The sequence below is a fragment of the Pipistrellus kuhlii genome, unplaced genomic scaffold, assembly GCF_014108245.1.
Source record: "Pipistrellus kuhlii isolate mPipKuh1 unplaced genomic scaffold, mPipKuh1.p scaffold_m20_p_59, whole genome shotgun sequence".
Taxonomy (NCBI): domain Eukaryota; kingdom Metazoa; phylum Chordata; class Mammalia; order Chiroptera; family Vespertilionidae; genus Pipistrellus; species Pipistrellus kuhlii.
Genome location: NW_023425561.1, coordinates 1,730,031 through 1,756,098, shown reverse-complemented (window position 1 = coordinate 1,756,098; position 26,068 = coordinate 1,730,031). Strand labels below are relative to the sequence as shown.

General features: G+C 49.0%; 1 protein-coding gene across 3 annotated transcripts; it reads right to left on the bottom strand.

Moving 5' to 3' along the window:
* Positions 1-1,705: 1,705 nt before the first annotated feature.
* STIP1 (stress induced phosphoprotein 1) lies at positions 1,706-25,885 on the bottom strand. Of its 3 annotated transcripts, XM_045574073.1 has the most exons (15): positions 25,763-25,885; positions 22,996-23,091; positions 13,792-14,001; positions 11,273-11,414; positions 10,990-11,131; positions 9,348-9,516; positions 7,698-7,824; positions 7,504-7,606; positions 7,096-7,216; positions 6,534-6,630; positions 6,269-6,393; positions 3,203-3,239; positions 2,945-3,048; positions 2,609-2,781; positions 1,706-2,188 (listed from the first exon to the last, which is right to left on the bottom strand). In XM_045574073.1, exons 1-15 carry the CDS (start codon positions 25,868-25,870, stop codon positions 2,116-2,118), a joined length of 1,827 nt encoding a protein of 608 aa, XP_045430029.1. In that variant the 5' UTR covers positions 25,871-25,885; the 3' UTR covers positions 1,706-2,115. The 3 variants fall into 3 exon arrangements, with proteins under 3 accessions (XP_045430029.1, XP_036273126.1, XP_045430030.1); XM_036417233.1 differs by lacking the exons at positions 22,996-23,091; positions 25,763-25,885 and adding an exon at positions 17,457-17,611; XM_045574074.1 differs by lacking the exons at positions 1,706-2,188; positions 2,609-2,781; positions 2,945-3,048; positions 3,203-3,239 and adding an exon at positions 5,899-6,164.
* Between the last annotated feature and the right edge of the window lie 183 nt (positions 25,886-26,068).

Here is a 26,068-nt window from a genome sequence, read left to right as displayed (position 1 = left end):
TTTTTTTAAAATATATTTTTATTGGTTTCAGAGAGGAAGAGGGAGAGCTAGAAACATCAATGATGGCAGATGTCATGTGTGAGCTGCACACAGAGCCAGCTCCGAGCACATGTGAGGGTGTCCCATGTGTGTGCACATGCATGTGTTGACATGGAGACAGGGTACATCGCTCCCCACTTCAGCTCCTGCCCTGGTTTTCCTGTCCATGCAGTTAGGGACTTAACTTAAAATCCTTATTTCATAGGGCTGCCTTTGAACACATTGCTTCGACATCCTAATAAAGGCTCATTTAACCCCCTTGCCCCCCCAAAAAGAAACATTAATGATGAGAATCTTGGATCGGCTGCCTCCTGCACACCCCCTACCGGGGATCAAGCCTGAAACCTGGGCATGTGCCCTGATCAGGAATTGAACCTCCTCGTTTATAGGTTGATGCTTAACCACCGAGCCATGCTAGCTGGACGCATCATTGATGTTACTATCCCTCTCCCCCTCTCCCTTCTGCTCCTAAAACCAATACAAACATAAAAAACGAAAAGCAAAACTTAAACCATGCAGCTGCTGACAGATCTGATCTCTCCAGAGCCTCCTGCAATGGAAGCAGTTTGGTTCTCGGTGGAATCGTGTTCTCTGGGTGGAGCTGGCGTCTGGTTTTGAGATGAAGCCTGTGAAGGACAGCTTCTGAGTTTGTCTGAACCTGGCCCCTGAGGAGGGCGACTCCAAGCTCCCTTTCAGCTGTTCACTGAGGGACAGCACCACCTAGCGAGCACCTCGGCAAAGCAGCAGGACCAAGGCGAGCTCACAGACCCGTTAGAAAAGGCCCTGTCAATTCAGACACCTCTCCCCATCCAGGTTGACCCCTGGAGAACAGCCACTTTAAGACTTTTAATGATTGGTTTTTAGATGTTGATTTATTCCACTTGTTTATCCACTAGTGGCCTGGTACATGAAATTGGGGGGGGGGGGATGGGGTGGTAACTGTCCCTCAACCTGGCCTGCACCCTCTCTCTCCAATCTGGGACCCCTCAGGGGATGTCCAGTTTAGGCCTAATGTAGGATTGGGCCTAAAACGGCAGTCGGACAGCCCTCTCACAATCCAGGACAGCAAACTACTAACTGTCCACCTGCCAGCCCCCAACTGACCCCCCCTCACTGGCCTGCTCATCCCCCAGCTGACCCCCCTCACTGCCCAACTGCTACCCCTCAAACCGCCCCCCCCTCACTGGCCTGATCACCCCCAACTGCCCTCCTCTCCTAGCCTGATTGCCCCTAACCGCCTCTGCCCTGGCCCTGCCACCATGACTTTGCCCACAAGGTCTCTTGGTTTAATTAGCATATTACCCTTTTATTAGTATAGAAAATGGGTTCTTTTATTTTTTAAATATATTTTTATTTCAGAGAGGAAGAGGGAGAAACATTAATGATGAGAATCACTGATCTGCCTCCTGCATGCCCCCTACTGGGGATTGAGCTCACAACCTGAGCATGTGCCCTTAACTAGAATTGAACTTGGGGCCCTTCAGTCCAAAGGCTGACACTATCCAGAGCCCAACAGGCCAGGGCTCACTGGTTGATTCTTGTATGTGCCCCGACCAGGGATCAAACCTGCCATCTTGGTCCATCAGGATGATGCTCTAACCAACTGAGCTGCCCCGCCAGGGCCCACTTTAAAGTCTTTTGGCAGAAAAATGACTCACGGACACCACAAGGTATAACCATGCCTGACTGGCTTGTTTTATTGGAGAAGGAAACTCGGAGTTAACAACGTGAAGACAGTTGGGACCTGAGGTCGGGAAAAATACCCTCCCCTTTCCCTTCATGCCCACTGCCCCAAATAAAAAATAACCAACTATGAGCAGCTGAGACAGCGACTGGGAACAGGGGACAGAGACATGAACTCGAGGGCAGCGGAAGGGACCATGCGTGTGCTGGGAGGTCCTGAGGCGGCGGCTAGAGAGTAACGTGGGCACGAGTCTCTGTGTCTTGCACACAGGTCTGTATAAACATGGAGAAGCTGCTGGCTTCCCTTCTCTCCCTTCTGCTCCGTGCTGCTTGCTGCAGTCCGGCTCCTCTTTCCACACGAGGACAGAGGGAAGAGGGATGATGAGCAAGTCATCACCGAATTGCGATCAGGCCCACATCCATCAGCTTCTGGATCTTCTGTGCTATTACAGGATTCTTCAAGTGTCTAAGGAGGAAGAGGCAAAGCTTGAAATGAGACTTAGCGTAATAGAGGTCTTACTTGTTCTTGGAGAAGCCCCAGGGCACACCCCTAGGAGGCACAACAGGAGACGGTTAGGGACAAGTTCTGGCAGGAGAAAGGCAGAGGCTTCACTGCTATGCAGTTAGAACGACCAGCTGCTCCACTTTATGGGACAGCTTTAAACGGAGACCATTCGTCCCAGCAAAATCGGTCTTTCCAATTAACAATTTAAGCTGCCACGACTAACATTCAGATGAAGCCTTCCAGTCCACCTTCAAACTGCCAACTTTAAAACTTCAAGGAAGAATCACACAATAAATAACCTACTCAGGCTGATCACATGCGTCCCACCTCACGCACTGCCACTGGTTTATCCTGCAGGGCCACCTCCCTGACTCCACTCACTCGCTAAGTGCCTGAGGGTCCTTCTGCATCTGCTCCAGGATGAGCCGCATAGCTGGGTCGCTCATGATCTGCTGCACCTCAGGGTCGGCCATGGCCCGTCGCTTCACATCTTCGGGGCTGTCATGTCGGTTGTACTGGGCCATCATGCAGCGCTGGTAACCATCTGCTGCCTCCTGCACTCCAGCAAAGCCAAGGGGAAGGGTGTTAGTACAACCTACCTCACTGCTTCAGGAGGTCCAAGATGAGAGGCAACACACACACACAATCAGGTGAGAGGCAAGGGTCAGTGAAGGACCATGAGGAGAAGCGGGGGCAGGGAGAGCCGGAAGAGCCCACCTTACAGTTGGAGTCCAGCTCCAGTGCCTTCTGGTAGATGTCCATAGCTTTTGTGTAGTCCTTCATTGCTTCTAGGGCGGCTGCTTTCCGTGTGTAGCCCTTAACTGCAGACAGAAACGGGAAGGGTGAGGCCTTATCCAAATGCAGCTCCCAGGCTGCTTCTCCACCCGGATGCTACAGCTGCGAGGACAGGCACTCTTGCCTTCCAATCTTTGCCCAGGACAAAGGGATGGGCAGAGGCAGCATAAAGGCACTTACTGAAGGATGGCTCCAGCTGGATACATTCCTCACAGTCCTAGGAAGAAGAGGCAGAGGAATTAGGCTCATTCCTTCCCATGAGCTGCTTCAAGGCAGACTGCTCCTTTGTAGTGACAAACTGACCCATCACGCAGAGCCCTTACAAAGGATTCTACTTTTGCTTCCAGTGCTCCTGTTAAACCCAGCAACTGGAGGTTAGAGGAGTCAGTAAGCAACACCGAAAGGGACAACTCCAGGTTAGAGACCATCCTATCCAAGTGGCCTGGACTTTTCAAAAGGCTGATGACTAAACACACACACACACACAAACACACAGCCCTGGCTGTTTCAATGGTTAGAGTGTCAGCCATGCACCAAAGGGTAATGAGTTCAATTCCCAGTTAAGAGATGTATCTGGGTTGGAGGTTCACTCCCTGATCCTGGTTGGGATGTGTGTGGGAGGCAGCTAATCGCTGTGTCTCCTCCCCACCCAAAAAAAAAAAAAAAAAAAAAAAAAAAAAAAAAAAAAATCAATTGGCCCAGCCGAAACCGGTTTGGCTCAGCAGTAGAGCGTCGGTCTGCGGACTGAAAGGTCCCAGGTTCGATTCCGGTCAGGGGCATGTACCGTTGGTTGTGGGCACATCCCCGGTAGGGGGTGTGCAAGAGGCAGCTAGTCGATGTTTCTCTCTCATCGACGTTTCTAGCTCTCTATCTCTCTCCCTTCCTCTCTGTAAAAAAATCAATAAAAATATATTATATATATATAAAAAAAAAAAATCAATGGGCTCAGCTGGTGTGACTCAGTGGTTGAACGTCGACCTCTGAACCACAAGGTCGCGGTTTGATTCCTGCTCAGGGCATATGCCCAGGTTGCAGGCTCGATCCCCAGTGTGGGATGTGCAGGAGGCAGCCAATCAATGGTTCTCTCTCAGCATTGATGTTTCTCTCTCTCTAGCCCTCTCCCTTCCTCTCTGAAATCAATAAAAATAAAGAAATAAAAATCAATGGAAAAAATATCCTCAGGTGAGAATTAAAAAGCAAAACAAAAAATACACATACAAAAAGAAACAAAAATCCAAAAGTGGGGAAGCTTCTAGTTAGAGAAACTAAAGAGAACATGACAACCAGATGAAAAGCATGGGGTTTAGAAACTAAAACTTTAAAACGTATTTTCAGACAAGTAGACAAATCTGAGTACAGATACAGAGCAGATGGCACCGAAGCCTTAGTTTCCTTATCACCAGGTGCCACTAATATTGTGGCTGAATGGGGAAAGTCATTTCAGGAGAAACAATCGTTAGGTCAAGAATTTGGAGGTCAACTGGCAAAATGCATACAATTTCCTTTTACAAATGGGTCAGCAAAAATGTATCAATACTTATTGTTGAATATAGGTGAAGAATACACAGGTATTCTGTGTATTTGTATTTGAAACATCTCCAAAATATAAAATTATGTAAAATAGGATGTGCCACACAGTGTAGTTTGCACAGCTAGGTCTAATTCCTCCTCTTTCACCAAGAAACTAAAACCAGAAGTAAATCCGCTCATTCTTCCCCTCCGTCTGCCCGAGTGGGAAAGGGCTGCTCCACCTCACAGGTGCTGCTATCTCTCAGCACAGATCCAGAAGATAATGGCAGCAAAACCAAACCATCATGGACTTGGGTGTTTCCAGACAGACCACATTTTTTCACCTGCCCACCAAATGTTCCCAGACTGTCTCCTAGAGAAGTTACAAATAGCCAAGAGGCACAGAGCAGTTCTGCTCAAGACAGCAATGGGGAGTAATTGCTCCAAGTGGCGAACGTATTCAAATAGCTATTCTTAACGTGCCTGACAACAGCAGACCTTCTCAGCTAACCATCAAAAAGTCAAGAATGGTAAAGCTGCTGTGGAAAATATGACAGTTCTAAAAATACACAAAACAAAGAACTGTCCTATGATCCAGCACTTCCGCTGTTAAATACGAAAGAACTAAAACTAGGAGCTTGAACAGAGATAGTGTACACTCATATTCATGAGAGCATTACTCACAATAGCCAAAAATGGAAACATGTATCAACAGATAAATGGATAAACAAAAGGTGGCATATGCTTACAATGAAACAGTGTTCAGCCTTAAAGAGGACAGAGATGCTGATACATTTTATAACACGAACCTGGGAGACATGATGCTAAGTGAAATAAACCAGACACAAAACAACAATACTGTTTGGTCCCAGTTACATGGCCACATTCATAGACAGGAAGTAGAATAGTGACTGCCAGGAGCCGGGGGAAGGACAATGGGGAGGATGCAGAATTTCAGTTTGGGCCGAAACCGGTTTGGCTCAGCGGTAGGGCATCGGTCTGCGGACTGAAAGGTCCCAGGTTCGATTCCGGTCAAGGGCATGTACATTGATATTGAGCACATCCCCGGTAGGGGGTGTGCAAGAGGCAGCTGGTCCATGTTTCTCTCTCATCGACGTTTCTAGTTCTCTATCCCTCTCCCTTCCTCTCTGTAAGAAAAATTAATAAAATATATTAAAAAAGAAAAAAAAAAGAATTTCAGTTTGGGAGGATAGAAAGTTGGTAATGGATGGTGCACAATAATATGAATCTACTTGATGTGACCAAATTGTACACTCAACACCGAGGGGGGGAAAATAAACAAACTGTACACTCAAGATGTTAAAAAAAAAAAAAAAAAAAAAGGCAAAACAAAACAAAAACAATCGTGAGGAAGGGTTACGGGAGATGAGAGATCAGGCCAGTCGAGGTGGGAAAGGATCCACTTCCCCAAATTCTCCCAATCACTAACAACACGGGCAGGACCGAAAAGAAAGAGGTCCTTAGGGGATGGGCAAAAGCAGGTTAACAGTGTTTGAGAATAATACAGTAATTAATAAATAATACAAGAACTGTGTTTCACATACAACTGTAAACTTACTTTTGCCCAACCCTGTATTCACAAACCTCACACATGCACCACACCATCTTGAATCTATAATCGAAACAAGAACAAGCTGATGTTGATGAAAAGCGTAAAAGGAACACACACTCCTACATGCAGGTCACAAGAAATGGCCCCTCCAGAGACCCTCTTACCTTGAGCGCCAGCTGAAACTCCAGGAGTTTGGTGTAGCAGGCAGCTCGATTGCTGTACAATTTGGCATCTTTTGGGTTCCGTTTGATAGCTTCTGTATAATGCTTCATGGCTTGGGGATAGTCCCCTGAATGAGGACAAGAGAAACTTAAAAAAAAATGTACACAGCCACCTTCCCCCACAGGGCATATCTCCCTGCAGTCCGCCGAGGCCCAGAGGCACGTTCACCACCCTCAGCCAAAGGGCCACCATCCGGGCTGCGGATACCTTTCTGGAAACATTCATTGCCTTTGTTCTTCTCCTCCAAAGCCAGGTCAGGGTTTATGTAGGCCAGCCGCTCTTGCTCCTTTAAGATTTTCTCTGCCTAAGAAAACATAATTCTTGGAAGAGTCACTTAAATTCTTAGAAACATAAATATTGGGCTTAAAAAGCCAGGTTAGAATTTTAATTTTCAAAGCGTACTGCTGGCAAGATTTAATTTTTAAGAATTTTATAGCCTCATTTTCAAAGTTTGCTGTGAAACAGAATAATACTTACATACACTTGGTACAAACATACGCCCCATAGGAAAATGGTGCATGTGTTAACAGCACGAGTAATTGTTGACTAGTATTTCTGTGAATACGGTCTCCCTCCTACATAATTTATGACAACTGGCATAATACCCAACACTTGGGGTATATAAGAAAAATAATGTTATATATCATTAATAGGGCAGCATCATATAATGTGACTAGAGACACTACTTAAAAAAGTTAAGGTTCATTAAGTGACAATACATAAAATAACAGCAGATTAAGAGGTAACAAAACAGTCCTTCCCCACCCACCTGCTGGCATTTCTTGAGCACATCTGGTGTTCGGTGTTCTGCCAGAGACTTGTTGAAGAAATGGATGGCATCCTTGTATTTTTCTTCTTTGAAGTAGGAATTGCCAATCCGAGCGTAAGCTCTGACAAAGACACGAGGAAAAAGAATGTGCTAAGGGGAGAGTAGACACAAAGCCAGCCCCTGCAGAGAACACACATGTACAATAGAAACAAGCCCACTGCTCAGGCACCATGCCCCTCAGCACCTTTTGTCTTCTCTCCCTCGGCCTCCTTTCCGCTTGTGCTGACAGATATCGGACAACAGACCACACGTTCCGTGGCCAGCAGCCCTTCTCCCCATGGAGTCCATTTAAATCGTGGACATTCAAACCTCTGAACCACTCAAGGCACTCCAGAAGGTCAAGCGTACCTGGCGATCTGTCGATAGTCTTCCCGGTTTTCTCGGCCCACTTCAATGGCCTTCTCACAAAGCTCCCGGCATTTGCTGTAATCGCCCTTTTCGAAGTACACAGCTGCAGGCAGGAGGGTTGAGAAGGAAGAGTCAGCCCTTGCCTCTCCCTGAGTCCACCTAACAACTCACCCGCCGCTCTTCCTGGGCCTCACCTGCTTGATTGGTCATGTAAGTCATGTTGGTGGGGTCCAGGTCCTTGGCTCTGTCGTAGTGCTTCAAGGCGGTGTCAAAGTCTTTCTTCTTGTAGGCCTCATTTCCCAATTCCTTTTCTTTCAGGGCCTACATGAGGTATGAAAGAAGTCAGCATCTAGCAAATCTAACCAAGATGGCAAACAGCAAGAGCCCGTGACACACCCCAGGCACTGAGAGCACCTGCTACTATCACGTCTATGGAAGCAGGCTCTTCACACCCAAGGCCTCATCAGCCAGCTACAGGTTTGAAACAGTGAAGTACTAGCCGTTCAAATGACAGGTTAGTTTCATCTCTGCTTCCTCTGAAAGTCCCTTTTCCACCTACGATCCCAGATCTTTGTCAGAAAACAGGGGGCCTCTTCAGGGAAGAGGAAAGCCGTTCAACTTGAATCACCTTCAAAGAGGACAGCAGTGTATCAGGTTGGACTGCGAGAGGCCGCACCAAGTTCAGTTTGTGTGTGGCTGCCTCAGGACTCAGTTGTCGGAAACAGCAGCAGATGGGGTGGTGAGGATTAGAAAGGGCTGTGCTGGTGGCAGGAGTCTTCAGTACTGCTCACTACCACCCACTCTGTAGGGCCTTTTTTCCAGCTCTGAGACACCTCAAACAACCAATGCTTACCCACTGGAAGATGCTAAATCTGGCAACAACCTGCTGTTCTCATTTACAAGAAGGGAAATAAAATCACTTAAGCACTTGCCTCCTGCTCTGAAGACAGTACAGCTAAGTGGACAACCTTTAATTACACACTGTTCAACCAGAACAAAGAAGCAAAAGCCCAAGGATTGACAGAGACAACATTCTTCTGGATCACGGCAAGGACAAGGATCACTCACACAACTTCACCGGCCTGCCCTGGTCAACATTCAAACCGGGAGAACCACAGTGGCTGTGGGCTATGAAAGGGTAGCGAGCTCCCACTGCCATAGTCTTAGAGATACACGATTCCTATGAAATCACTTGTACCTCTTAAGAGATCCACCACTTTAGCCCTCGCCAGTTTGGCTCAGTGGATAGTGTTGGCCTATGGCCTGAAGGGTCTCAGGTTCAATTCTGGCCAAGGGCACGTGCCCAGGTTGCGGACTTGGTGTGGGAGACAGCCAATCAGTGGTTCTCTCTCATCATTGGTTTTTCTCTCTCTCTCTCTACTTTCCTCTCTGAAATCAATAAATAAAAAAAAAGAAAAAAAGAAAAAAAAAAAAAAAAAAAAAAGAGCCGAAACTGGTTTGGCTCAATGAATAGAGCGTCAGCCTGCGAACCAAAAGGTCCCAGGTTCGATTCCGGTCACAGTCATGTACCTTGGTTGCAGGCATACCCCCAGTAGGGGTTGTGCAAGAGGCAGCTGATCGATGATTCTCTCTCATCAATGTTTCTAGCTCTCTGTCCCTCTCTCTTCCTCTCTGTAAAAAATCAATAAAATATATTTAAAAAATAAGCAAATGGTTTTTGTTTTTTTGTTTTTTAAAAGAGAGAGACCAATAATTTTAAGCTTAGCACACACTAAGCACTCAAAATATACAGCCACCCAAGGTCTATAGACGTTCCCACCTGACACACCTACATTGGCTGGCTGTTTACAATTATATGAGAGCAATGAGAGGAAAAACGAGACCTGCTTCTTGTTCTCTGGAAGATCCTCTTCCATCGGCTCTGGTTTGGTCTCCTTTTTGGGAGGAGGTGGTGGAGGAGGTGTAGCAACTTCATCCTCATCTTCCATACTACCCAGATCAAATCCCAGGAGGACGCTGAGAGTAGTCATGATCCGGGGATCTTGCAATTTCCTGGTACAAAAAAAGGGAAAAGTAACCACCATTCTTCCCCACAACTGATCTTTAAATTATTACTTACTGCTAAAGCTCAGACTACTGTATACAAATTTCTCACCCATCAAAAGATTGCTAGATTCTTCACTTATGAGTTACAACTGGGAAATACCGGTATTCAACCCTTCAAAAATACATCTAAAATAAAGTAACAGAGCCATAGCCAGCTTGGCTCAGTGAATAGAGCATCAGTTTGCAGATTGAAGGGTCCCAGGTTCAGTTCCAGCCAAAGGCACATGCCTGGGTTGTGGGCTAGGATCCCCAGTAGGGGGTGAGCAGGAGGCAGGCAATCAATGATTCTCATCACTGTTTCTCTTTCTCCCTGAAGTCAATAAAGAAAAATATTTCAAAAAAATAATGAGGTAGCCGAGACCGGTTTGGCTCAATGGATAGAGCGTCGGCTTGGGGACTGAAAGGTCCCGGGTTCGATTCTGGTCAGGGGCATGTACCTTGGTTGCGGGCACATCCCCAGTAGGGGGTGTGCAAGAGGCAGCTGGTCGATGACTCTCTCTCATCGATGTTTCTAGCTCTCTATCTCTCTCCCTTCCTCTCTGTATAAAATCAATAAAATATATTTAAAAAAAAAATAATGAGGTAACAGGTAGATTTATTTCTTGAGTCAGCAGATATAGAAATTTGTTATATGTATACTTCATATGACTTCAGAAGTCAGAGGAATTCAGAGACACACCAGTATAAGATTTTACACCTTACATTCTTTTTCAAATATATCTTTATTGATTTCAGAGAGGGAGGGAGAGGGAGAGAAAGATGGAAACATCAATGATGAGAGAGAACCACTGATTGACTGCCTTCTGCATGCCCCACACTGGGGATTAAGCCTGTAACTCAGGCATGTACCCTGACCGGGAATCGAACCATGACCTCCTAGTTCATAGGTTGATCTTTTTCTTTAAAAATAAATATTTTGACTTAGAGAGAGGAAGGGTGAGGAAGAGAGTAACATCCATGTGGGAGCAAGACATCCATCATCTGCTTCCTGCATGCCCCTGACCGGGAATGGAATTAGCAACCTTTCGGTGCATGGAACACCACCCAACCAACCGAGCCACACTGGCCAGGGCCTGACATTCTTTTTAACCTTGAGTTTCCACTTTGATATACCAACAGAAACAGCAGGGCTTACATCTATGGAAAGGAGATGTAGATGGTGCCAGATCAGAGTTGTAGGAGAGCAGTGAAGAGGCATGTGAGGGTTAGAATGAACATTCCAGATTACACTGCTTTATGCTCTGTAACCCTTTCTAGAAATAAGCAAATGAAAAACCAACACTTCCTATTGCTCATTGGGAGAAAAAGCAAAGGCAGAAATCCTGCAGTGGGATCAAGGGAACCCCTCCCATAGGATGCAGGAACAAAACAGCAAGTTCACTTCCACTCGCAGAGATAAACCATGCTGCCTGAACTTACGTGCCCAGATCAGATGGCTTGCTCCGCAGTTGCTCTATCAGCGTCCGGTAGGAAGGATCATTGAGCAGTGCCCTTGTCCTGGGGTCACCCTCCAACTTCTGGTATAGATTGGGCATGTTGAAAGGGTTCATGAATTTCCTCTCTGTTCCAAACAAAGGAAAGAGCATCGGTTCACTCCAGTTACTATGCCCCTACAGCTCAGGGCGGGAAAGCCTCAAAATCAATCCCTCTTTGAAGATAATGATTGAAAAAAAGGGAAAGTGACAATGTACGTGGCGCTCACCTGCCAATCGAGCCTCCATATTCTGTAAGCCCTCTTTGAGCTGCGGGTTATTTGCTTCATGTTTTAAACCCTCCTCATAGGTTTGCTTGGCTTCTTCAAATCGGTTCAAGAACTCAAGAGCTGCTGCTTTTCGAGAATAGCCCTTAAATCAGCACAGGCAGACACAAAATTCAGTCATGGGCCACATAAAAACATTATGGTTAATGACGAACTGCATCTATGACATTGGTCTCATAAATTTTAATAAAGTTAAAAAATTCCTATCACCTAGTGACACCGTAGTCATCCTAAAGTGGTAGGGCAATGTTTTGCTATTTTGCTATCTTTCTTTCTTTTTTAAAATATATTTTATTGATTTTTCTTACAGAGAGGAAGGGAAAGGGATAGAGCTAGAAACGTCGATGAGAAAGAAACATCAACCAGCTGCCTCTTGCACACCCCCTACTGGGGATGTGCCCGCAACCAATGTACATGCCCTTGACCGGAATTGAACCTGGGACCTTTCAGTCCGCAGACTGACGCTCTACCGCAGAGCCAAACCGGTTTCGGCTATTTTGCTATTTCTTAAGTAAATTGAATGTAGCCTAAGTGTACAGTGTATATAAAATCTACAGTGGTGGACAGGAGGTCCTAAGCCTTCACATCCATTCACCCTCATGCACTGACTCACCCTGAGCAACTTCCACTCCTGCAGGCTCTATCTGTGGGAAATGCCCTGTATACATGCACCATTTTTTATTTTTTCCATTTCGTTACCGATATCTAGAGTATTCGGTACAGTAGGTTTGTAGCCTAGGAGTATAGGCTAGACCAGTGGTCGGCAAACTGCGGCTCGTGAGCCACATGCGACCGACACCCCCACTTCAAAATGAGACTCACCCAGGCCAAAAATCAATTTCTGCCCATGGGACACGAAGTTTCAATCTCACCGTACATGGTATTTTGTGGAAGAGCCACACTCAAGGGGCCAAAGAGCCGCATGTGGCTCGAGTCATGGTTTGTTGACCCCTGGGCTAGACATACAGCCTAGCTGTGCAGGTCTGACCCTCTAGGTGTAAGTGCACTGTGATACTTACACAACAATGAAATCATCTAATGACTTAGTTCTCAGAATGTATCCCTGTTGCGATGCATGACCAGCCGTAGCCTGTTTTGCTCAATGGATAGAGCATTGGCCTGTGGATCAAGGGCACATACCTTGGTTGCAGGCTTCTCCCCAGCCTGGGCCCTGGTCAGGGTCCGTACAGGAGCAACCAATAGATGTGTTTCTCTCATTGATATTTCTCTCTGTCTTTCCCGCTCTGTAAAAATCAATGGAAAAATATCCTCGATGAGGTTTTTAAAAAAAAGATGCATGACCAGCTCAGCTGGCATGGCTTAGTGGTTGGGCATCAAGCTATGAACCAGGAAGTCACAGTCCAATTCTCAGTGGGGCACATGCCCAGGTTGTGAGCTTGATCCCCAGTGTTGGTCTTGTAGTAGGCGCCAATCAATGATTCTCTCTCATCATTGATGTTTCTATCTCTCTCTCCTTCTCCCTTCCTCTCTGAAATCAATAAAAATATTTAAAAACACACACACACACAAGCAAACAAACAAGAGATGCACGACTCAGAGGTAAATACAGAAGGTGAATTCAAAGGAATCTATGAATCTATTTCACATTTCATGGAACAAAATGGGCATTCACGTGAAGGAAAAACAAACAAAAGCAAAAACCAGGAAGAGAAGCAGGATATAATGCCACGATGGACACTAAGAATCCAGCCAACTATCAAAGAGGCACACCTTATCCACCCAATTCATCTTTTTTTTTTTTTAAATATATTTTATTGATTTTTTTTTTTTTTACAGAGAGGAAGGGAGAGAGCTAGAAACATCAATGAGAGAGAAGCATGGACCAGCTGCCTCTTGCACACCCCCTACCCGGGATGTGCCTGCAACCAAGGTACATGCCCTTGACCAGAATCGAACCCGGGACCTTTCAGTCCGCAGACCGATGCTCTATCTACTGAGTCAAACCAGTCTTGGCCCAATTCATCTTTTTTACAGAGAAAAACGGACAGGGATAGAGTTAGAAACATTGATGAGAGAGAAACACCAATCAGCTGCCTCCTGCACGCTCCCTATTGGGGATCGAGTCTGCAATCAAAGTACATGCCCTTGACAGGAATCCAACCTGGAACCCTTCTTCAGTCTGCGGGCTGAGGTTCTATCCACTGAGCCAAACCCGTTAGGGCCCAATTCATCTTATGATCAAGTGTTGCCAGTTTCTTAGGCAGCATTTTCTTTCTCAGTAGTTCAAAAAAATAAGACATGTCTTAACAATTGATAGTACCTCAATAGATGTGATGAAATATGCTATTACTCTGAGGAATATACTTTAAATGGGTAATAAACTACTATACTAGTCTATTGGGCTAGCAATGAACCAGGGCAGGAGGGCATGATACTTAAGAACTGCACCCCAAAAGGCATTTCTGGGGAGCCCAAAGAACCCCAACTCAACCACCGCTTACCTTGCCCCAATCAGGCTTCAAGTCAACAGTTTTGCAACCATCTTCGTAGGCCTTCTGATAGTCTCCTTTCTTGGCGTAGGCTGCTGAGCGGTTGCTGTAGAGCACGTGGTTGTGGGGATCTAACTTAATTGCTTCGGAATAGCATTGCAACGCATCGTTGATGTTGCCGGCACTCAGGGCCTTATTGCCCTTCTCTTTTAGCTCATTTACCTGAGGAGGAAAGGAGCACAATGTGTATTTAGTCCCAATGCTTAGGTGATGCTCATTCTTTGCTGCAGTTACAAACAAAAGGTTACTTTACAGATCAGAAGAGAGAACTCATAGATTAATTCATTTTTACTTCTCAGCAAGAGAAAAACCACCATGTAGAAGCCTGACACGTTGCTCTCCACTAGCTGCCAGGTGGTTTGGTAAGAACTCTAGCCACTCTTCTGAGTTTCTACTTGGAGCTGATGGAGCTACTCAGGTACTCCGAGTCGCTGTCATGTAAAAACCAATTCAGTTGCAGATTTCCCGAGTCCCAACGATGAACTGAGCACAGGCCTGGCCACTCCACACAGGAAGAGGCCACTGGGAAGGAGGCGGAGGAGAGTGCACTAGAGGCTGTAGGAGGTTCTCCAGGAGCCCCGAGATGCTCTCCCTGATCAGAAAAACCTACACATTTCCAATGACAGTGTGGCATTATACCACCACACGGTAGATGAATGCTTTGTTCTTTAACAGGTAAAGCCAGCCCCAAATCAGTTTTTGCCATCTTAAATATTAATATGTTACGAAGAGGATAAAAACACTACTGGCGGTTGAATCCCCTCCTCTCACACATCCAGAATGGAAGGAGCAGGAGGCCATTAAAGGTTTCAATGAGTGAGCGGGCCTTGGCTTTCAGAGCAGGGGCCTACGGAAAGGGGCTTCTCCTAAAAGAAAGGGAGGACTGCATCTTAAATGAAACACATCCACTGAGCTAAAGCTGTCCTTCATCACTACATCATTCTTTCTTTTCACCCATCACCCACCATGACCCAGTGTACGGATGCAATGAAGAATTCTGTTAGGGGAGCAGAGACTGGTTTGGCTCAATGGATAGAGCGTCGGCTTGGGGACTGAAGGGTCCCGGGTTCAATTCCGGTCAAGAGCATGTACCTTGGTCGCGGGCATATCCCCAGTAGGGGGTGTGCAAGAGGGAGCTGATCGATGACTCTCTCTCATCGATGTTTCTAACTCTCTATCTCTCTTCCTTCCTCTCTGTACAAAATCAATAAAATATATATATAAAAAAAAAATTCTGTTAGGGGAAATGATTTTGGAACTCTGAGGCACACCAGTTGGGAACCTCCATCAGAAGGAACTTAGAGAATCTCAAAGTGAAAAAAGGCAGGAGACCACTAAATTTAAGCAAACAAGAGACAAAAATCTTAGAACCCAGGATGGAGGCCAAAAGTTAAAAACCTCAACTCAACTAGTAACAAGAAGTAGCTAGGAGCAGCTCAGTGAGGTTATTGCCTATTCTATACACCATCATTTTCCAAATGTAGTCAGTCAGGAAATAAAGTTTATAGGTCATGATCAGCACTTGAAAAGATCAAGTAGAACAGAAAATACCATCATGTAGTCCACATAGCATTAAGTACTGTTTTGTTAAATGTATTAAATGGTTGTATGCATGTACTGGGCTAACTTTAAAAGAGTATCACTAGAATTTATTTGAAAGGTCATTACTTATTTAATACAATTTTGGAGACTCAAATTTCCCTAAAATTGATATGTGAACCTCAAAGTTGAAAATGAAAAAAGATGGAGAAGTCACATTTATTTTAGGAGTGGGTTTAAGACAATAGATTTTATTTAAAACAAACAAACATTTTTATTGAGTTCAGAGAGGAAGGGAAAGAGAGATGGAAAAATCAATGAGAGAACTAACTGGCTGCCTCCTGCACACCCACACTGGGTATAGAGCTTGCACCCTGGGTCTGTGTCCGGACAGGGAATCGAAGTGACCACCTGGTTCTCAGGTCCACGCTCACCCACCGAGTCCAGCCACTGAACTAAGCCAGACAATAGGTTCTAACACCTGGAACTAAAATGCCAGGTCAAGCCCTGGCTGGATAGCTCAGTTGTTTAGAACATCATTCTAATATGCCAAGGATGTGGGTTTGATCCCTGGTCAGGGCACATGCCAATAAAAAAAGATTAAAAAAAAAAAAAGCCATTTGCACAATTGCCAGGGTATATTTGTAATCCCACGTTTAGTCAGGCATTCATTTACAATCTACCTGTACATAAACTTCTGTAAATGGCAGCGTGATTTTATTCTCCCTCTTCCCCCCAAAAAGCTCATTTTACTTTGGTAAACGCAGAAAAAAGAAAACTTAAAAAAATATTTTTATCGATTTCAGAGAGGAAGAGAGGGATAGGAAGATAGAAACATCAATGATGAAAGAGAATCATTGATGGGCTGCCTCCTGCATGTGCCCTTGACTGGAATCGAACCTGGGACCCTTGAGTCCGCAGGATGACGCTCTATCCACTGAGCCAAACCACCTAGGGCAAAAGAAAACTTTTTAAAATTTAACAGAATGATGTGCTTCTCATTCCAGAAATCTTATTCCCAGACAGAATTTAATTACCACCAGGGTGAACAAAGTTAAACGTCTCCATTCCGCTTTAATTTTCCTGTTTTAATTTAGCAGAGAGACTCCAGATTTGACCCAAGGAACAATGGCTACAGCAAAAGGTTTGGCTCTGACGATGGAAGGCAGGCATCGGACACAACCGGCTTCAACCCCCACCCCCTCCCAAGGCCGAGCAGAGGCAAATCCCTGACTTCGAGCTGCTCATCTCCGGCATCCAAATTCTCCACAGCGACGCCCTCCGCCTGTGTAATTAGAAACCGACCTTCCCCAAGTGCCTGTCCCCGGTTACTCTGGAATCACACACCGGGGGGACGAGGCGGGAGGGGGAGGGCCGCACATGGGGCTGGAAACCCGGGCGGAGGGCGTCCGTTCCAAGGACTTCTGCGCCGCCCTCCCCGCACCGGCGAGGCGGCCGGCCTGCTGCTCGTCAGGCCCTCGCTCCGCGCTCTTCCATCCCGGCTCCCAGACACAGAAACAGCCCATCTCCCCCAATGGCTACCGAGGCCCTCAGCTCCTTCCAGCCGGCCCGTCCCCGCCGCCCGCCTTCCTCCAAGTTAACTGTGGCCGAGTCCCGGGCGGCCCCTCCGCCGGCCTTCTCTCGTCTCTCTCCCAGAAGCCGAACTCCCCGGTGTAGACCCGACCCCCGTGCCTCCTCCGAGCCCCTGGCCCACCTCCATCCCTCCCACCCCCCGCCTAGCCCAGAGCCCCTTCCCCGGAGGCCTCCGGGGCCCGGCCGCAGGCCCCTCATGCCGCGGCGGGCGGGCCGGACTCACGCCGAACTGTCGTCTCCCCTCAGCTCTCCTCGCCGAGTCGGGAGGCGACCGACACTGAGGGGACCCGGCGCTCCCCGCGGCCCGGCCTCGCTCTACCGCTCGCCGCCCGCCGGCCGCGGCCCTCACGCCCTCGCCTTTCCCGCTGCTCCGCCCGCCCAGCCCTCCGCCCCGTTCGGGTGCCCGCCCGGCCTCTCCGCCCGCGGCCCGGCCTGGTCCGGTCCCGGAGCGGCCCTCGGGCCTCAGCCCGCCCCTCCTTCTTCACCTGCTCCATAGCCCAGTCCGGAACCCGGCAGAATTGACTCCGTCGGCTCCGCGTTCCCAACCGCACGCGCCGCCTTCTGGAACCTACTAGAAGCTGCCGGGACCCCCGGATCCCGCCCCTTCCTCGTCTGCTCACTGGTCACGCTCCTCTAAGGGCTTTCTATGCTTCGTTACTATTGGCTGAAATCTAGCCCATCACCCTCGCTCCTCTTTCATTGGACAGCAGGGAGCAATCCCCTTGGCCCTGCCTCCAAGGCGCCTCAGGATTGGGCGCTCCCAAATGGGTCCCGCCCACCTTAGGCTGCCCGATTGGAGGGCGGGCCAGAAATCTGGGACAGCGATTGGTTACTTGCTCCGCTAATCGTGGCCGGGCCGACCGCGCCTATTGGTCCTGGTCTTTCTGGAAATTTCCACATTTCCCATTGGGCTGACAGACTTCATGACAGAAACGCCTTTAGATGGGGGGGGAAAAAAAGTCCCATTGGGCGGAGAGTTGCCAACACTTGGCGCTGATAGGCTCCCACCGCTGCCCTTCTAGGGGCTGCGGGGGTTTGTGGGAGTCCGTAGGGACGGCCGCTCTCTGCCGCTGTGGCTCCGGCGGCCGGAGGCCTGTGGGGGGCGCCTGGGTTCCGGGCCGCTTCCCGCCTCCGGCCGCTGCGGTCTAGCCTATGACTCGCGCCTCCCCAGCGCAGAGAGCCCCAGTCTCTCGCCCGAGCTTCGGGCTCTCGGGGGTCCCCGTGGTGAGGGTGAGCGTCAGGGGCGGCCCTTACCCGGATCCCAGCTGTCCGGTTCCGAACGTTCAGAAGTACAGGTGGCGGGAAGGGCTGCGGCCGGGCTGGGACAGACCCGGGGCCTCACGCTGGCCGGGCCGGTGGCCGCCGTGTCCCCTCCGTGGAGACCCTCCGAACTTCCGGGGCAAAGGGCTGGTCACCGAGGGCCAGGGAGCCCCCCGGGCAGTGCAGCACCCACTGAAGGGGCTCCCGCCCCCGCTCTGCACGTAAAGCGGTGAAGGCACAAAGGCCGCAGCGGTGCTGACCCCCGGCGGGCGGCCTGGCGGCGCTGGCAGCAGCCCACCTGCCGGAGGCAGAGCAGGCGCCGAGGGAGGCGCCCGGAGGCTTCGCGGGGAATGATGGGCTGAAAATGCCGATTTCTGCGCCCGGACCTGAGCGTGGTTCATGGAGCACCGGGGCCTGGAGAGGGGCCCGGGGTCCGGCTTGATCGCCGTCCCCTTTGGCTAATGCCCTCCCTCCCCGGGGCTGTGCTGTCCTCCGATGCCCATAGCTCGTCTCCACAGCCTCCTCGACCGCCGGGCTGTCCTGACATGGTGGCCAAAGTCATGGCAGATTCCCGCGGCTGCCAACTCCGTCCGGCGCTGAACAGTTGGGGGCTCTGGATTGGGGCTCAGGGCCTAGCTGGGCACCTGCGTTTCCCGCCCCCTTTCCCAGCCCACCACCCAGCACTGAGCTCCAGCCACACCACCTCTCCTTCCGGGAGCCAAGCTGCTCCCCCAGCCAGATACCCCGGCCCCCAGCTCTGCCCGGGTCACCTCTCATCTCCGGCTGAGGTGGGCCGCCAAGGTTCCATGGCAACTGGCCCCAAACAGCAAAAGCCCTGCCATGTGCCAGGTGTGATTGTGGGCACTGGGGTGATGCAGTCAACAACACGGACACAAATCCGGTTTCATGATGTCTGTGTTAGCAGAGACGAACGTAGAAGTTTGTGTCGTGTGTCTGCATGAGTGCAGGAGAGAAACGTGTCGGGGTCAGGATGCCAGGGGCGCTGTGAGGGGGCCAGGGCAAACCTCCCTGCGAAGCTAACATTTGAGAAAAGCCACGGGGGGGGGGGGGGTGGTGAGATGAGAAGTCCGGGGAAGGACGTTGCAGGCAGAGGGAACAGCCGTGCTGAGGTCCTGGGGCAGCCACTGCCTTGGGGTGGCTGGGGTGGAGGGAGCAGGGAAGAGGCAGGAGGGGCCAGGTCCTGCAGGTGGGACATACCGGCAGATTTTGAGCAGAAGAGTGACAGGATCCAATTCATTTCATCAGCTCCCTCTAGCCGCTGTGCAGATGAAGAGGGCAGGGGGGTGGGGGGGTTGGGAGGGCTGTGATGGCAGCCTGGGGGTTGGGGGAGCAAAGGAGGGCCGAGAATTTTATCCAGATGCACTTTGGAGGAGCCGCCAGGACCTGTGGATGCCTTGGACACAGACGTGAAGGAAGGAGATGGCTCTGAGGCTTTTGGCCTCATTCATCGGATAAATTTGTCAACAAGACCCTCCCTTTCTGGGCCTTTCTTCAGAACACCACACTCGCTAATCCACTGCTGTTCCCCAGGCCAGCCCTTCCAGTCTCCGGTGGCCTTTCCCAGCCCGCCCCCACCTCCCACACGGCTTTTATTACGAATGACGCTCAGCAGTAACAAAGGCAGCCCACCGGCCCGGCTTCTGCTCACATGGCTCTGTCTTTTTTTTTTTTTTTTTTTTTTACAAGAATTTTACTATTAATACAATAATTTAATAAATAAAAATAAATAAAAAGAATTTTACCAGTAAAGCAACAAGCAGACTGTAAAATTACAGCGGGGAGTTTAGGGAGATCTGGGGGAGATAGATCAACCGAAGGACTTGTATACATGCATATAAGTACAACCAATGAACACAAAACTCTGGGGAGGGAGGGTATGTATGGGGGGGGAATGTTAAAATATGTACACAGATAATAATTTAATAAAAAAATAGATTAAAAAAATTAAAAAAAAAAGAATTTTACTATTGGAGTGGGAATTTGAGGGCAAAGTCCCCTTCCAATGCTGAGAAATTCCTAAAGAATATTTCATTCCCCATTTAACTGATTCTAACCTCCCGCTCTCCCGCTAAGACAGAATCTGAGCCCCGACTCGCAGGGAAAACGTGTGGGAAATGAAGGGCCATAGAGTTCTGCTCAATTCGAGAACTTCTCTGGAGAGCCAGGCACTGCGCCAGATGCTTCAAGGAATAAAACGGTGGTAATTATTATCCCATACATTATTCAGAGAGCCCAGAGCCCAGCCCCGGACCTGGCCATCCACCCTGCCTCCCGGGGTGAGCTCAGGCAGTCCGGTGGCTATAAATAAGGTCTCCGCGACCCCACACTTCCACCGCCCGCTCAGATCTTGCACCCAAGTTGCAGATTGTCCACCCAGCGCCTCCTCGCTGCCTCACCGGGAGGGCCAACAGCCTCCCAATGTGTTCAAACCCGAGCGCCTGACATTCTGCCCCAAGTTGTTTCTCCCTCGACTCCCCTCACCCGTGGCCTCACCATTCGTGGGCGTGTTCAGGCTGGCCACTGTGGAGGTGTCCTGACTCCCATCCGTCACAGCCATTCAGCTCACCAACAACACTGCCAGGTGGACAGCCCTTCGCAGCTCCGCAGCCACCTCCCGGCTTTGACTGGGAACGGAGAGGATGTCGCTCTCTGAGCTGGCGGAGGTCAGAGACCATGGGACTCCGCAGCCTGGCTCTCAGGCCTATCCTGAGAGATGCGATGGGGTGGAGGATGAGAGGAGAGCTGCTGTGTGCAGGTGACCACAGAGGACAGCGACGACACCCAGGACAGACAGCAATAGGTGCTCTTGCCAAGGTTAACAGCATCACACACTCTTGCCCCAATTGGGGGCCCCCTGGACAGGGAAGGGCTCCAGTCATAACCGGGACCAAGTATCCTGACAGCTGGCAGGATGGGGTTGGGGGTCAGAATGAGTGGGTCCCAAGGCTGTGGTTCTCCACCAGGAATGCTGTGCCCACAGGGGCCATTATGCTACGTCCAGAGGCATTTTTGGTTGTCATGACTCCGGGGATGGGTGTGCTAAGGCCAGGGATGCAATAATGCACCGGACAGCTCTCCAAATTATTTGGCTCCGGCTGTAAACAGGACTGAGTTTGGGAGATGTTTTTGTTTGTCTGTTTTTTTATTTTTAAAAATATATATTTTATTGATTTTTACAGAGAGGAAGGGAGAGGGAGAGTTAGAAACAGCAATGAGAGAGAAACATCGACCAGCTGCCTCCTTGCACCCCCCACTGGGGATGTGCCCGCAACCAAGGTACATGCCCTTGGCCGGAATCGAACCCGGGACCTTTCAGTCCACAGGTCGACGCTCTATCCGCTGAGCCAAACCAGCCAGGGCTTGTTTGTTTTTTTAAATATATTTTATTGATTTTGTACAGAGAGGAAGGGAGAGAGATAGTTAGAAACATCGATGAGAATCATCGATCAGCTGCCTCTTGTACACCCCCTACTGGGGATATGACCGCAACTAAGGTACATGCCCTTGACCGGAATCGAACCCAGGGCCCTCAGTCCCCAAGCTGACGCTCTATCCATTGAGCCAAACTGGTTTCGGCTGGGAGATGTTAAATGTATTTCTTGCACACTTGAGCTTGGCTGAGGCTTGAGACTTGAAACTGCTACGTGACAAGCAGGTTGGAATTGACCACAGTGCAGCCCGGCTCAGCGGCTGAGCGTTGACCTAGGAACCAGGAGGTCACGGTTTGATTCCCGGTCAGGGCACATACCCAGGTTGCAGGCTCCATCCCCAGTGTGGGGTGTGCAGGAGGCAGCTGGTCGATAAATCTCTCTCATCACTGATGTTTCTATCTCTCCCTCTACCTTCCTCTCTGAAATAAAAAAAATATATATTTTTTATTCAGAGATCATCATCATCTGGCCACTTGGTGTATATCCTTATTGACCCTTCAGTCCGCAGGCCAACGCTCTATCCACTGAGCAACACTGGCTAGGGCTCTTCTGTTAAGATTTTGAGGTGTTTGAGAGGAACAGCTATTTCAACACTGTACAATGTAGTTTAAATCTATTAGGGAATTTAATTACCCAAGTTTGTAATTGGCATTCATTTTTAGAATTTAATCTACTGAAACTGTGAGTTAATTAAATATTTATCAAAGAATAAATGAAAGTAGTTGCTCTTATTTTTATACAAACATTAGTAGATTTATAAATAGAAGACTAGATTTACAAGTTGTATTTGCATGTGTAAGAAAAACTAGTTCTTTTCTTAATTTATAAGCTTAATAAGCAGTATTAATTTAAACACAAGCAGCAATAGGTAGCTTTTCTCTCACAAAAGCCCCTCCCTCTCCAATATTAAAATTCCTCAACTGACAACGCCTGGTGCTACATCCCCACCAGAAGACTTGGCATTCCAGACCCCCACGCCTGTGTTTCTGGGGGTCCTTTGGCCTGAAATAACACCCACCCTCCCCCACACACCTTTGGTACCCGGCAACATTTTACCTTTTCTTTCTTTTCTTTTAAAAAAAATATATTTTATTGATTTTGTACAGAGAGGAAGGGAGAAAGATAGCGAGTTAGAAACATCAATGAGAGAGAGTCAACAATCAGCTGCCTCTTGCACTCCCACTACTGGGGATGTGCCCGCAACCAAGGTACATGCCCTTGACTGGAATCGAACCCGGGACCCTTCAGTCCCCAAGCTGACGCTCTATCCAGTTTCTATCAAGCTGAGCCAAACCAGTTTCGGCCATTTTACCTTTTCCGTGAGGTCAGGCTGAAACTCTCTGAGGCGAGGTCCAGGGGAATCACACTTCCGTCCACATCCACGCTGGTGTGTGGCCAGGCCTCTCAACTGAAACCACAAACCAAGTCCTGATCCTTGGCATGTTTTAATTTTATTTATTTTTTGTTGTTAATCCTCCCTCTGAGGATGTTGTTTCATTGATTTTTAGAGAGTGAGAGGGAGAGGGAGAGACACAGAGGGAGAAACATCGATGTGTGAGAGACATACGTATCAATTGGTTGCCTCTGCACCTGCTCTGGGACCAGGGCTGAGGATGGAGCCTGCAACCGATGTATATGCCCTTCACTGCAATCGAACCCGAGACCCTTCAGTCCTCAGGCCAATCCTCTATCCACTGAGCCAAACTAGTGAGGACTATTTTATTTAATTTTTTTATTAAATTATTATCTTTGTACATATACCATTGCCCACCCCCTCCCATACATGCCCTCCCTCCCCAGAGTTTTGTGTCCATTGGTTGTACTTATATGCATGTATATAAGTCCTTCGGTTGATCTACTATCTCCCCCAGATCTCCCTCCCCTCCCTGCTGCAATTTGACAGTCTGCCTGTTGTATTTTGTTTAATTTTTAAAATTGACTTTAGAGAGAGGAAAGGGGAGAGAAACACTGATTTGTTGTTCCACTTATTTCATGCATTCACTGGTTGATTCTTGATGTGCCCTGACCAGAGTTCAAACTTGGTTATCTTGGCATATCGGGATGACTGCAAAGAGAAATTAATGTTGCAGATGGAATTCGGCAGACTTTCAATAGGAAGGTTGTCATGGTTACCCTGGTGGGTCCCAGGTAATCACAAACGTCCTTGAAAACGAACGAGGTTAGCCAGAGAGGCAGAGGGAGGGCCGCCGTGGGGAATGGTCAGAGGGGCACCGTCGCCTGTTTTGAAACTGGAGGATGTGGGCGACAAGCCCAGGAATGTGCGTGGTCTCTGGACGCTGGAAAAGGCAGCTTCCCAGCAAGGAACACATCCTCGCTGACACCTTGATGTTAGCCCGTGAGGCCCCTGTCAGACTTGTATCCTACAGAACTCTTAAGATGACGTGCTGTTTAAGCTACTCCATTTGCAATAATTGGTACGGCAGCAACAGAAAACGAAACACGGTCACCCACATCATGCACCGAGTCGGTGACATCTGTGCAATCACTTCCCAGACCACAGATGGGAACCACACATCTGGACCGAAGCCTGGGCCCCACCTCGCAGGCTGTGCGGACCCGGGGCCAGTCCTGGCTGCTCGTGTGTGCCCGGGCGGTGGGAAGTATACCGGTTAGCAGGGGCAGAACAAGCAGACAGTGTGTTAGGAGGCAAGGCCACCTTGCACGGCTGAGTTCTGAGAGAAGCAGCAGGTGGAGAGTGACCTTGGGCATGGAGGCCTGAGCACCACATCCTGATCTCACCTCACTGACCTTTCTGGGAGGAGGCACAGGCCTTGCAGATGGTCCTGGCATGTTGGAGGCCCTTGGACCTTCCTTCCTGGCCCCTGACTTAAAAAAAAAAAAATTTAAATTAACTAATTATCCCTAACCGGTGTGGCTCAGTGGATAGAGCATTGGCCTTCGGATTAAAGGGTCCCAGGTTTCAATGTGGTTATGGGCACATCTCCAGTGGGGAGCATGTAGGAGGTAGCTGATCAATGTTTCTAACTATCTCTCTCCCTCTCTGTAAAAAAATCAATGAAAAATATATTAAAAAATAATTAATTTAAATCTTCACCTGAGGATATTTTTCCCCATTGATTTTTAGAGAGAGTGGAAGACAAAGAGAAATATCAATGTGAGAGAAACACATCGATTGGCTGCCTCCAGCATGCGCCCTGATGGGAATCAAACCCGGACTCTTCAGTCAGCAGGCTGACTCTGTCCACGGAGCCACGCAGACCCCTGACTTTTGATCTCCCCTCTCTGCCCTCACTCCCAAGGCCAATCACTGCCCTCCTCCCACTGGCATGTGTGCCAGTGATCCTCTAAAAAAAAAAATAATATATATATATATATATATATATATATATATATATATATATATATATATATATATATATATAATTTATTTTACAGAGAGGAAGGGAGAGTTAAAAACATCAATGAGAGAGAAACATAAATCAGCTGCCTCCAGCACACCCCCTACTGGGGATGTGGCTGCAACCAAGATACAAGCTTTTGACCAGAATCGAACCTGGGACCCTTCAGTCCGCAGATAGATGCTCGATCCACTGAGCCAAACTAGTCAGCACCTGATTCTCTTTTGAGCATGGCGCCCACAGCCTGGTCCAGGGTCATTGCCACACCCGGCGCCAGAGGCCTAAGCGCTGGGGCAGGTCTGCAACTGGCTCGACCTGAATGCTGGTTATAACTTACACCTCAACAAGCTGCAAGGGACCAGTGTACCCCAGGGGGGCAAAGCTGGAACTGTTATAAAAATATTCACCAAATAGTATTAGTAGTATAGAAAGACATAAAAGTATGTAAAAATCCATCTTTATGGTCTTTGTAAAATACTAGGAAACAATTTTTAAAAAATCACTCCAATTCTTCCTCGGAAAACGTCACCCAGACCTCAAGTTTTCCACCTTCAGATCCCACTCCGTGCTCCTGCCTCCGGGCGGCTCCGGATTCCATCCGAGCCGCTCACCTGCCCGCCCCTGCCCGCCCCTCCCCGCCCCGACCGCGAGGAGGCGGCGCCCCGGCCCGGGAAAGTCGCCGGACCGAACCCGACGTACTTGCTCGCGTCCCTTGTCACCTCTCCAAGGGCAGCCCGACCGGGGCTCCCGGAGACTGGGTGCGGGATGGGTGCGGGGAGGGCCCTGACGTCCCGCGTGGCGGGGCATTAGCTCCCGGAGTTCGGGCGGAGCCGGGCCGGAGCCGCGTGCAGGGCCGAGGGTGGAGTCTTCACGGACCGGCAAGCTGGCCTCGGCCGAGCAGCCCCGAGGCTGGGGGTGCGGAGCCCGCGAAGCCGGAGTGCGGGGTGGGCGGAGCCCGCGAAGCCGGAGTGCGGGGTAGGCGGGGCCTGCGGGCCCGGTGTGGGC

Bases quoted from the DNA above. Each gene is read 5' to 3' on its own strand.
- STIP1 (XM_045574073.1), bottom strand. From the start codon at position 25,870: ATGCCCCGCCACGCGGGACGTCAGGGCCCTCCCCGCACCCATCCCGCA. The intron at 7,825-9,347 runs GTCTCGTTTTTC...TACCTCATGTAG, and splicing joins TTCCAGAGAACAAGAAGCAG to GCCCTGAAAGAAAAGGAATT. The intron at 7,607-7,697 runs GTGAGGCCCAGG...TCCTGCCTGCAG, and splicing joins TTACATGACCAATCAAGCAG to CTGTGTACTTCGAAAAGGGC.